At 37.9% G+C, this 12,683-nt stretch overlaps 1 protein-coding gene across 1 annotated transcript in view; it reads left to right on the plus strand.

The window, feature by feature from the left end:
* Positions 1–12,683, plus strand: part of gsk3ab (glycogen synthase kinase 3 alpha b) — an 85,500-nt gene that overhangs the window by 32,364 nt on the left and 40,453 nt on the right. The window contains exon 2 of the mRNA XM_051920923.1: positions 1,076–1,263. Within this exon, the coding sequence (XP_051776883.1) occupies positions 1,076–1,263 (188 nt within the window). The remainder of the gene's footprint in view (positions 1–1,075; positions 1,264–12,683) is intronic.

Consider the following 12,683-nt stretch of genomic DNA (forward strand, 5'->3'; position numbering starts at 1 on the left):
ATTGTTTAAGGTGATAATTATAAGAGGTCCTGCATTTAGAATGTGTATTGTGGTGTATAATGAGATATGTAAGGTAAAGAAAAACAATCTCGGGGAGGGGGGAATGCTACTTGTCTAATTTTCTCTTTCTTCTCTCCATATATTTCATTGAAACATCATAAGTACCCACAGATGCTAGATGGACAAAATTAGCTTTTGGTTCATCTGTTATCAAGATATCCCTTTTAATTGGTGAAAGAAATACATATATAATATACTCGCATCCTCTTAATCTAGTTCAGGGTCACCAGGGCCCCAGCCATATCCCAGCTGTACTAGGCATAAGGCAAGAAATGGCTACTCACACACATACACACACACCTACATTTAGCCAAGTTGAAATCACCCAGATCTTGAAGATTGAGTGTTTCTGGGTATGGGAAAAGCAAACTGGAATGACTTTAGGAAGACTCCTGCAAACACAAAGACTGCCTAGTCTCCATGTGGTCTCCAACCAGGCATGAGTTTCAACCTTGCGGCAGCAGTGCTAACTCCTGCAATATAATGACACAAATAAAAATAAAGAGACTGCAGCTTTTTAGTGTAAAAAAGTGTATTTTTGATTATAAATGCAAATACACATTTCACATTCTCTGTATATGTAATGATAAACTAAATAAAATTTAGAAAAAATGTATGCTGCTTTAGCAGTACCAATCAAATTTGATTTAAGAAACAAAGAAAAAAAACAAACAGCCATGGAAGAGGGGCAATTATGTTGCAGAGCACATTCAGGCTTAGTTTTCATATGTTATAAGCGCCTTCATGAAGAGAAATAATGTTTATTATGAGTTCTTTTTGTGGTTTGAGCAGTTGGTTTTAAATGTATACAAAGTATGAAGATGCATTAGACATCCAGAATCTGGAATGTAACAAGCTTATAAATATGGTCCTTTTTTTTTTTTTTTTTTTTAACCAGAGATCTATTTGTCAATTTAAAAATTTTGTTTTGCTAAGGTCCATTTCAGTAAAAATGGTTAATAACTAGAGAGAGCACAGTGAGAGATTACATTCTGACATTTGTTTATATTTCTAGGAGACAGTGGAAAGGTAACAACAGTAGTGGCCACCCCTGGCCAGGGCCCTGATCGCCCTCAAGAAGTATCCTACACTGATATAAAAGTGATCGGGAATGGCTCATTTGGAGTGGTCTACCAAGCTCGGCTTGTTGATTCTGGAGAGATGGTAGCTATTAAAAAAGTGTTACAGGATAAAAGGTTTAAGGTAGGTCTTTTAATACATTATTTTATTTATCAAAAGACCTTTAGAAGTGTGTCATGATAGAATGTTTAAATCCTTTTTGAAAGCATGTCACCTAAGGCCTTTTCACATTAACACTTAAGCTTTCCTTGTGGCACTGATCATATGAAGTGTAAGGATGCATACAATGATTGTTTAGCTTTTGCATAATGGCATATATTTAAATAGGGGCCAAAAACTAATCAAGCAATAAAACAAAACCACAGCAAAGGCCCGTTAAAACACTACAATCCCCGAAGCCTACTAAAAAGTTGTAATCTTGGGCCACCTCAAATTCCTTCACACATCTTCATTAACCTCTTTTGTTTTGCAAATGTGTTGATCAGCAAACAGCCTGCTATCCCATCCCACTCACCGCCGCAGCTCAAGTTGGACAAAAAGTCCTCCCAGCTCAAGTCAGTTTATCTGGGTGTGAGGTATCTGGAGTTGTATAGGGTAGATAATATATCGTTATTTGGAACACGTGCATTTCATGTGTGTTCCATGTCTACAATGATCTGGGTAAATGTAGGATGACAGGAAAGTTCCTTCATGTTATAGTACTAATGACAAAATTTTGACATGAAGTGCATAATGTGTGAAGACTGAAGTCCAAATATCAAATAAACACTTTAACAAAAGGTACAAAAATAACAAAACAAGTGCACTTTTAGGCCGGGTTTATACTTCACACGACGCATGCTGCAGCGGGCGCTCCTGCTACACAGGAGTTTTACTGTTTATACTTGAGCGCGTACTTTCTGGTGGAATCCACCAGGTGGCAGTGCGAGATATCACGGTGAGAACAGGTTCGGCTTTGCTGTGTTGTGAATTGCCTGGAGCACCCATTAAATCCCGATGACACCTTACTGCAATATCTCTGAAAAGGATGTTTAATGATTAAATCCATCAATCCAGGGATGTGTCCATTCCAGCTAACATTGGGCACGAGGCAGAAACAATCCCTGGACGAGGCATCAGCTCATCCCAAGGTGAATACAAGCACTCACATACACTAGCGTCATTTTAGTGTCACCAAATCTGCATATCTTTGGAAGGAAACTGGAGCACACTGTGGAAACCCAGCAGGAAAACATGTAAACTCCAGGCAGGGAATATCAGCGACGTGACTCCCTGCAAGACAGCAGCACTACCGCTCCACCACCGTGTCACCCCCATGTGTGTAATTATTAACAGTGTTCATTATTTAAACGAAATTAATGATTTATCTGTAAAATGTAACATACATGCTTTAATGCATTTCATCATGAAAGTGATATCAAGTATAAATCTAAGGATTCTAAATGTGCAGAGACTTGGAATATCATACATTTAATGTGTTCAGTGTGGCGATCTATTGCTGTTTCCCGCTGCTGTCAGGTCAGGAGGAAGCCACAGGAAAAAAATACGGCACAAAAGATGTATGTGAGGTATGTGAGTCTTTTAAAATGTATTGTATCATTATGATCGGGAATATGCGATGCTTGAATATAAAAGCACCACGAATGCATCTGTATGTCAGCATTTTACTTCACCACATCGAACCATTCATTAAACATCGAAGCACGTACATTGAACCTACTAGGATCCGCATAGCAGCTTTCTGTGACATATAGATAGTAAACAGAGACTCTGATGTCATGTTCTGACTTTTATCACACTGCACCCTAAACCCCTACACTCCCAACCCAAATTTTGCTGGTACTGCAACTCGAACTGTTAATTCCTGAGGACCTGCTCAGAGGATGCGTCAAATGAACGCTGAGAACACGTGGCAGCCATGATGCGTGTGTGTACGCGTTCTGAGCGTGAAGTATAAACGAGCCCTTATTCAAGAATGTAGCCGAAGAAAAAGAAATCAGTTTAGGGTACGATGCTAACACAGTTGACAAGCAGTTTATTTTTCTTTGGTTATATTGTTGAATAAAGGCACACTTGTTTTGTTACATGTGTACCTTTTGTGAAAGTGTTTATTTGATTTTTGGACTTCAGTCTTCACACATTATACACTTCATGTCAAAATTTTGTCATTAGTACTATAACATGAACAAGTTTCTGTTTTAGCTATGTGTTCAACATTTCTTGCCTCATATTTCCTGTCATCCTATATTTAGCCATATCGTTGTAGACACGAAGCACACATGAAATGCATGTGTTCCAAATAATGATACAGTAATCCCTCCTCCATCGCGGGGGTTGCGTTCCAGAGCCACCCGCGAAATAAGAAAATCCGCGAAGTAGAAACCATATGTTTATATGGTTATTTTTATATTGTTATGCTTGGGTCACAGATTTGCGCAGAAACACAGGAGGTTGTAGAGAGACAGGAACGTTATTCAAACACTGCAAACAAAACATTTGTCTCTTTTTCAAAAGTTTAAACTGTGCTCCATGACAAGACAGAGATGACAGTTTAGTCTCACAATTAAAAGAGTGCAAACATATCTTCCTCTTCAAAGGAGCAAACAAATCAATAGTGCTGTTTGGCTTTTAAGTATGCGAAGCACCACGGCACAAAGCTGTTGAAGGCGGCAGCTCACACCCCCTCCGTCAGGAGCAGAGATAGAGAGAGACAGATAAAAAAATCAATACGTGCCCTTCGTGCTTTTAAGTATGCGAAGCACAGTTCAGCATGTCGTTTCAGGAAGCAGCTGCAGCTGCACAAAAGATAGCCAACGTGAAGATAATCTTTCAGCATTTTTAGACGAGCGTCCGTATCGTCTAGGTGTGCGAACAGCCCCCCTGCTCACACCCCCCTACGTCAACGCGAGAGAGAGAGAGAGTAAGTTGGGTAGCTTCTCAGCCATCTGCCAATAGCGTCCCTTGTATGAAATCAACTGGGCAAACCAACTGAGGAAGCATGTACCAGAAATTAAAAGACCCATTGTCCGCAGAAACCCGCGAAGCAGCGAAAAATCCGCGATATATATTTAAATATGCTTACATATAAAATCCGCGATGGATTGAAGCCGCAAAAGGCGAAGCGCGATATAGCGAGGGATTACTGTATATTATTTACCCTATACAACTCCAGGCACCTCACACCCAGATAAACAGACTTGAGCTGGGAGACCTTTTTGTCTGACTTGAGCTGCAGCGGTGGGTAGGATGGGATAGCAGGCTTCTTGTACTGAGCGACTCATTTGTAAAACCAAAGATGTTAATGGAGAGATGCGAAGGAATTTGAGGTGGCCCAGGATTAAGACTTTTTTTTTTTTGTAGACTTCAGGGATTCTAGTGTTAACTGTCCACTAAGTTCTGTCTGTCAGTGTTTGTGTAAACTTCAGCACAGGTTTTCAAAATGTTTTCTCAGTATGTGGTGTTATTTTTGTGGTTTTAGCAATGAAGGTGAAATGTTTTATTTTAAAAATCCATTGCTAAACTGATAGTCAGTTCCAGTCTACAGTATATAAGTAGGCTTGGTTTTTCTTTATCACATAATTGTAAAATAATTTGGCCTCCTATCTTGGTTTTCCTTATTCTGAATTATTTTTTAGCAATAAATTACTTGTTTAGATGCACGTTAACATTTTTTAATGTTTTTAATGGCAACTGAAAATCACTTGATGACTGGTATTAATATTAAACAGCATTTCATGGTATCGCTTAAACTCAGATTATAAACCTTTTTTTTTTTATTGATCCTAAAATTTAGTACCTTAGTTTAGTTTAGCCTTTTATTTGTGGCGTGCCATTAAATTGTTTAAAACATTTCCGTTTTTTTTTTTTTAAATGCAAGTCAGCATAATGGACTATGAATTTCTTGCAAAGCGAAGTCAATGTTAGTGTTGCACATTTATTTCATTTTAGAAAGAAAAAAACATAAAAAGGTACCCTTTATTTACTGCTTCAGAAATGTTATTCAAATTCATATTTTTTATTTGCTTTGTTTTTGTGTGTATTTTTCTTATGTTCACATTTTAAATCTGTCCTGCTACATTTTGTTTTCTTAATGACCTGCTGCTTTATTTATTGTAAACTTTTGTTTTACTCTTGTTTGCATCTTCATTTGTCTGAATGGAAAAAAAGATTTCTTCACCTATTTGACTTTTCTTTTTGTCAACTGTGATGTTTTTATTAATTTGTCTTTCTCATTAGATACTCTCTTTAATTTATTCCTTGTTTAAATTGATTTTCTTATTGTACTTTGAGCCTGTAAATCATAGCTTACTTTTCTCATGAATCCTTGCACTGACTAATGACTTAATTGTCATCTAACTTTATGTACCCTAGGTTCTTGTCTATAAGCCGGACTCGTGGATAAGCCGGAGACCAAAAATCATACGAATTTTTAAAATAAAATCGTATCATAGATAAGCCGGACTCATGGATAAGCCGAACGTACTATAACCTATAACTAATAGAATGGAGGGAGGTCAGTGGTCTCACTCGCATCCATTTAATTTCTTTAAGTGGGGAGAGAGTGTGAGATATTGGCGTCTCTCTCACTCCCTGCATGGCGCGGTTAATTGGAGCGGCCGGAGCGCGTTCTTTCTGCTCTGGGCGTCAACACGCGCGCGTAGCGGTCATTTAAATTGTGATTTTGTTAAATTTGTTAAAATGGATAATGTAAAGAAGACTCGAAAATCTTATCCCAGTCATCGAAAACTTGAAGCGGTGAGCTATGCCGAAAAGTATGGCAATGCGGCGGCAGCTAAAGAGTTCAGAACAGACGAGTCAAACATCTGGCGATGGAAAAAACAAAAGCCTGTTATAAAAGCAATGCATCCGAAGAAGCGCTGCCGTCGGTCCCGAAAAGAGTTTTGGCCGGAATTGGAGTCACAATTGAAGACATGGTTTATCTCCAGACGCAATGAAAATAGAAGAGTGTCGACCACTGGAATTCGTTTGAAAGCGAAAGAATTGGCAAAACATTTAAAAATCAATGACTTCAAAGGCAGCAAATGTTGGTGTTTTCTGTTCATGAAAAGACACAACTTATCTGTAAGAGCCATTACATCTATTGGACAGAAGTTACCACAGGATTGGGAAGAGAAAATTGCTGTCTTTGGGGTTTTTGTCAAAAATGCGATCAATGGAGTCAATTTCGAACACATCGGGAATATGGATGAGGTCTCCATCAGTTTCGATATGCCCAGTGGTTTCACAGTTGAGACAAAGGGATCAACTGATGTCAGAATCACTACCACTGGCAATGAAAAGTGCAATTTTACTGTTGTCTTGTGTGCTACAGCTGATGGTGGAAAATGCAAACCTTTAGTGATTTTCAAACGAAAAACTATTCCTAAAGATGTCTTCCCTAAAGGTGTTGTTGTCACAGCAAATGAAAAGGGATGGGTTGACGCGGATATGGTCAGCTATTGGTTAGAAAACATTTGGCGTAAACGCAAGAATTCATTTTTTTTGCCAGAAATCAGTTTTAATATACGATTCGGCTCGACCTCACATCACAGAAGAAGTCAAAGAAAAGGTGAAAAAGTATTCACAATTGGCTGTTATTCCTGGAGGACTGACATCTAAATTACAGCCACTGGATCTAAGCGTTAATAAATCTTTTAAAATCAAAATGCGTGAGAAATGGGAGGACTGGATGGTCAATGGTTACCATTCATTCACTAAGTCTGGATCAATGAAAAGGGCCTCTTATGCTGAAGTATGTCAATGGATCGACGAATGTTGGAGTGAAGTAACCGCGGATTGCATTAAAAATGGATTTAAAGCCGCGAATATCTGCGAATATCCAACCGAAGTGCTAACAGCTGTGATATCTCGTGCCACTGATAGTGAAGAAGAATCCGAAGATCAAATCGAATCTGAAATTCCAGAATCTTTTAACGAGCTGTTTGATCTCTTTAATACTGAATCTGATGAAGAATTTGATGGCTTTGATTAATAAAAATTAATTTTAAAAAATGTATAACTGTTTTTAATAAATTGATTTTGTGTACGCGCTTCGCCTTTTGCGGATTTTATATGTAAGCATATTTAAATATATATCGCGGATTTTTGCGGACAATGGGTCTTTTAATTTCTGGTACACGCTTCCTCAGTTGGTTTGCCCAGTTGATTTCATACAAGGGACGCTATTGGCAGATGGCTGAGAAGCTAGATTGCTTATTTTTCTCTCTCAGTTGCGCTGCCTATCTGTGATCCTGACGTATGGGGATTGAGCAGGGGGTCTCTCTCTCTCTCTCTCTCTCTCTCTCTCTCTCTCTCTCTCCCCCTCTCTCCCTCTGACGGAGGGGGTGTGAGCTGCCGCCTTCAACAGCTTTGTGCCGCGGTGCTTTGCATACTTAGAAGCCAAACAGCACCATTGAATTGTTTGCTCCTTTGAAGAGGAAGATATGTTTGCATTCTTTTAATTGTGAGACTGAACTGTCATCTCTGTCTTGTCATGGAGCACAGTTTAAACTTTTGAAAAAGAGACAAATGTTTGTTTGCAGTGTTTGAATAACGTTCCTGTCTCTCTACAACCTCCTGTGTTTCTGCGCAAATCTGTGACCCAAGCATGACAATATAAAAATAACCATATAAACATATGGTTTCTACTTCGCGGATTTTCTTATTTCGCGGGTGGCTCTGGAATGCAACCCCCGCGATGGATGTATAAGCCGGACTTATGTATAAGCCGATATTCTATTTTTTCATTTTCACAACTTTTTTCCTTAGATAAGCCGCGGCTTATAGACAAGAACTTAGGGTACTTCAGTATGCAACTACCTGTGATTAGAGCTTTCTCTGTATCTTCCTTTGCTTTGATTATACTTTTCGAATTAATAGTTTTTTAATGTATGCAATGAGTAGTATTTGTGATGCAATGTAAGACCCTTAGGGAGTCACTTAACCCACCTCTGTTCAAAGAATTTGAGAGGGACCGAAAAATTCATGGAATTGTTTTTTGTTTTTTTTTTTTTAAATAAAAAAAAAAGTTACAAATTCCCTTTTTAGTCGCCTTCAAAATACTCTCCTTCAGATGTAATAGACTAGTCCCAGCGCTTGTTCCTTGAGAAGCAATAAACTTCAGCTTTATTGTCAATGAAAATCTTATGCTGCATATCCTCCAGTAATTAACAAGAACACACAACAATAGACCTCGGGTACAAAAAAAATGTGCAAATAAGTAAATGATATTCTCCAGGAATATTGTCTCAAGAAGGCCTTCCATCTTCCAGACACAAGCCATACTGCTAGGGGAGATGGGAGGGTCAGTGGATGGGTTTTATTTATTTATTCAAGCCTAATGGAACAAGGGAAAAAATTATCTTTCAGTCTTGTTGTCTTAGCTGCTATGCTCATGTAGCATCCCCCTGATGGTAGCAGTATGAACACTTAATGTTGTGGGTGGGTTTTGTCCTTAATAATTTTATGGGCCCTACTGAGAACTCTGGTGTTATAGATGTCCTCCAGTACAGGGAGTGCTGTTCCAATGATATTTTGTGCCAGTTTTATCACTTGCTGTGAAGCATTTGTGGTCCTGTGCTGTATTGTTCCCAAACCAGACTGTGATGGAGTGGGTGAGGATACTTTCAATTGTTCATCTGTAGAAGTTTCTGAGGATAGTATTTGGTATCCCAAACTTCCTCAGCATTTTCAGAAAATACAAATTCTGCCGGGCTTTCCCCATCAGGTCTGTGATGTTATAGGTCCAAGTGAGATCGTCAGAGATGTTAATGTCAAGAAATTTATAATTGGCCACTTTCTCCAATGTGCAGTGGTGCCTGCTGTTCTCTTTTCCACTGTGTGTCAACAATCATCTCCCTCATTTTGCTGGTGTTAAGAGAGAGATTACTATCCTGACACAACTTCACAAGGCCAGCCACCTCCCTCCTGACTCGTTTCACATTGTTTTTGACCAAAAACTCTTTGACTGAAATGCAATATATGTGCAGGTGCGGTGTCATGGTGTAAAATGCAGTTTTGTGTATGCCACAGCTCCACACATTTTTTTCCTGATGCTTTCTTGTGGAAACTTCAGCAGTTCAGTGTAACTGTAATGTCACTGATTAACAGTGAGGAACAAACTCATTATCAACAAGTTTGTCAGGTCAAAAAATGCAATCATCGTCAATCTCCTGAAAATCTGCTCAATTGTAGAATAAATGCCAGTAATACACAATTGGACAGCTTGGCACAATGCCATATGGTGGACTGTTTAACCAAATTTCTAGGCATACAATAACCAGCGATAATTACACCCTACTATTGTGATGTTGACCAGTTCTGGGAATTTTTGAGTCCCCCCTAATATATCATCAATTTTATATTACTGCTCTTATTAAGAGACTGGTAATGGTATTCAATACTATGATGGTTCTCTCACTCTGTCATCTTCCCTGAATGGTTTTCTGAAATAACATATCACTGCTTTGCAGCACTTTTGGTGTAATAATGCTCTAATACTCCCTAATTAACTAGCACTGTTTGTTTTGTATGTAACTTGTTAACAAGAATTGTCACCATTTCATCCCTGTTTTCCCTATTATTTCTCTTCCTCCTTTAATCTGTTAGTTTTAAAAAAGAAAGTATCTGAGTACAGTCTTCAGTTACAGTAGTGTTGTGTTATAGCAATTCCACAAATACGAATGACCACATACAATACAATACAGTACAATACAATTTAATTTTTGTATAGCCCAAAATCACACAAGAAGTGCCGCAATGGGCTTTAACAGGCCCTGCCTCTTGACAGTCCCCCAGCCTTGACTCTCTAAGAAGACAAGAAAAAACTCCCAAAAAAAACCCTTGTAGGTAAAAAAAATGGAAGAAACCTTGGGAAAGGCAGTTCAAAGAGAGACCCCTTTCCAGGTAGGTTGGGCGTGCAGTGGGTGTCAAAAAGAAGGGGGTCAATACAATACAGTGCAATACACAGAACAGAACAAATCCTCAATACAGTATAAAAATAAATTCTACTCCGTACTTCTAAAATTTTTAACAGTAGATGATATCACATAATATGATTTGGATTTGTTTAGAGTCCTGGAGACCTCATACATCAAGCTGCCTCCCCCATTTGGCCATTCCACAGCTGACATAGTGCTTATCCGATGAAAGGACCCCTCTACCCACAATTCCTGTGATCCTCCATCAGGGATGACTTTACCTTAGGCAGGCAATACAACTTGACAGGTGGGCCATGGCACCAAGTGCCACATTTGAGTACCGAGAAGAGAATATATAGAAGAGAAACACATAAAATGCAAACTTTTCTTTTCAACTGAATTTGAACTAAGTAAGCTACTTTTGACATGGATGTATTCATAGCAGTCGTCATTAACGTTGAGCAATAGTACTGCACATTACAAACTTTCACTGTTTTCTGTCATTTTATTAATTTGTGCTAATGTGTCACTGAATGTCAGCGGCAGCATGTGCAACCATGCAGTATGATAATTAACAGGTTTACAGCTTGATGGGATGCTGGTTGTCATTCCAAGTGTCCTAAGTACTTGTTCAAGCCAAGGTGTTTTGGGAAATAAAGCTGCTGGAAATTGAAGGTGACACTGTTGCTGATCCATAAGTAAAGGTAGCATATCTCTGCTGAGGGATCAGTCATCAGTTAGTAGTGGGTTTTCATGCCATCTTAATGCCTTCTACAACTCTTATGAGATACTGTGTCATTATCAAAAACTGTAGGTTGTTTAACCATAAGATCAATGTATTGTAGATACATGAGGTTTTTGAAATATTTGTGTTGTGTGATTCTAAGTACAGTAATGTTGCCTTTATTATTTTATTTTTAATTTTAAATCAGTTTTCTGTAAAATAAGTAATAAACACTATGTATTTTTTTGCTGATTATTGCCATTAACTGACATTTTCCGTGTAAGTTTTGACTTGCATGCAAAATCGAGTTATGAACGTCAGCAGGAATGGAACTTGTTCTTTATACTAGAGCCACCTGTATTTCATTATAGATGTCTATTGATTTCTAGGATCCTGGCACTTCTCTGGCATTTTCACAAGTCCACGCCTAATACCAATTTGTAGGAATTTACCAGGTATATGTGCATGTGGGCAACGTCAGAAAATTGTCAGTTTAAGCATGTGAGAATGGTCACTTGTGAGGCACACTGATAATAATAATGCAAGTGATCAATCTAAAAGAGATTTGACAGAAAACGTTTAAATGTCTACATCTGTCCGTTTAACAGTAATTTGCTTTATCTTCCATTTTTGTTTGAAAATATTAGATGCTGAAATAAGGGAGGTCCTTTCCATTCAAGCCAAGAAGTAAAAATGTTGAGCCTGTTTACCCTATAATATGGTCATGTGTAATGACAGACACAATTTTCCACAGAAGTGTGTGCTAGTTAGTTGGCTGGGAGAAATTAAGCTTTGTGCTGCATTTACAGTCAATAAAAATGCAGTTTAGTTACCAATGATCTTTTGATCAAACTTTAGTATCACTGTATCAAAACCATGAATCAAGAAACTCCTGACTTACCCCTAAATGTGTGAATGAGTAAATAACAGTACATTATTGGGTAAAACTGGGAATTTTCTGGGTTCTGTGTATGAAAAGGACTTTTGTTCTGGGTCTGTTTCTTCAGCCTTCTTTTATGTTTACAAGCATTTTCTGTTTAAAAATACATTTTTTTTTCTGCCTCTATTGATTATATTCAAATTCTGAAGTAACCTTCTTTGTAAGTTTAGTTCCTCCTACCACTTCTGCCCCAATTTTATGTTTAAGCATTATGTGGAAAAAAATATATTTCTTTCTATTTTCTTGAAAAGTTTCCTTAGTTGTCACCTGTTTTTTCTGCATAACTATTGTCTGTCTTCCAAAATAATATCAACCAAGTTCTTGATTGTTTCATTTTATCATCTGGTATGCTAATTCACAGATCACCATAGAATTACTGCCTAGATTTTTCTGAATTAATAAATGTTTCACATTCATGGTACTTGTCAAACTTTTATTGTTCTCCTACTAGCTGTTCGGTTTATATAGGTATTGCATTAACCCGATCTTGTTCTCTAATTTTGCTAAATTACATGTAATACTGATATATCCTGATTTAATGTGGATGTCTGTTGCATAGGTTCAGCGCAGAAAATTGTAATGATAAAATTGGTTATTTGTCAACAGACACCAAATTCAATGAATGATATTTGCTTTCTGTGTAAGCATTCTGATCCAAGTCCCTATCCTGGAAGTAGACAGTACAACACAGTTGAAGACAAGGCTCCAGTCCATTGTAGGGCCCACTAATGTGTACACTCATACATTAACTTGCACACATAGCCAGATGAGAATCATCAGTTAATTTTACACGAGTCTTGCAGAATATATAAGATGTACCAGAGTACATTTGAAGAATGTAGAAATTCCACTTGAGCAACGACCAAATATAGGTCATTCCCAAAGTTTAGACAACCCTGCCAAATTACATATCTTGTCAACATTATTAAGTTAAAAAAAAATAATCAATACAGCTTCAAGA

This window comes from Erpetoichthys calabaricus, chromosome 17 (assembly GCF_900747795.2).
Source record: "Erpetoichthys calabaricus chromosome 17, fErpCal1.3, whole genome shotgun sequence".
NCBI classification, from domain to species: Eukaryota; Metazoa; Chordata; class Cladistia; order Polypteriformes; family Polypteridae; genus Erpetoichthys; species Erpetoichthys calabaricus.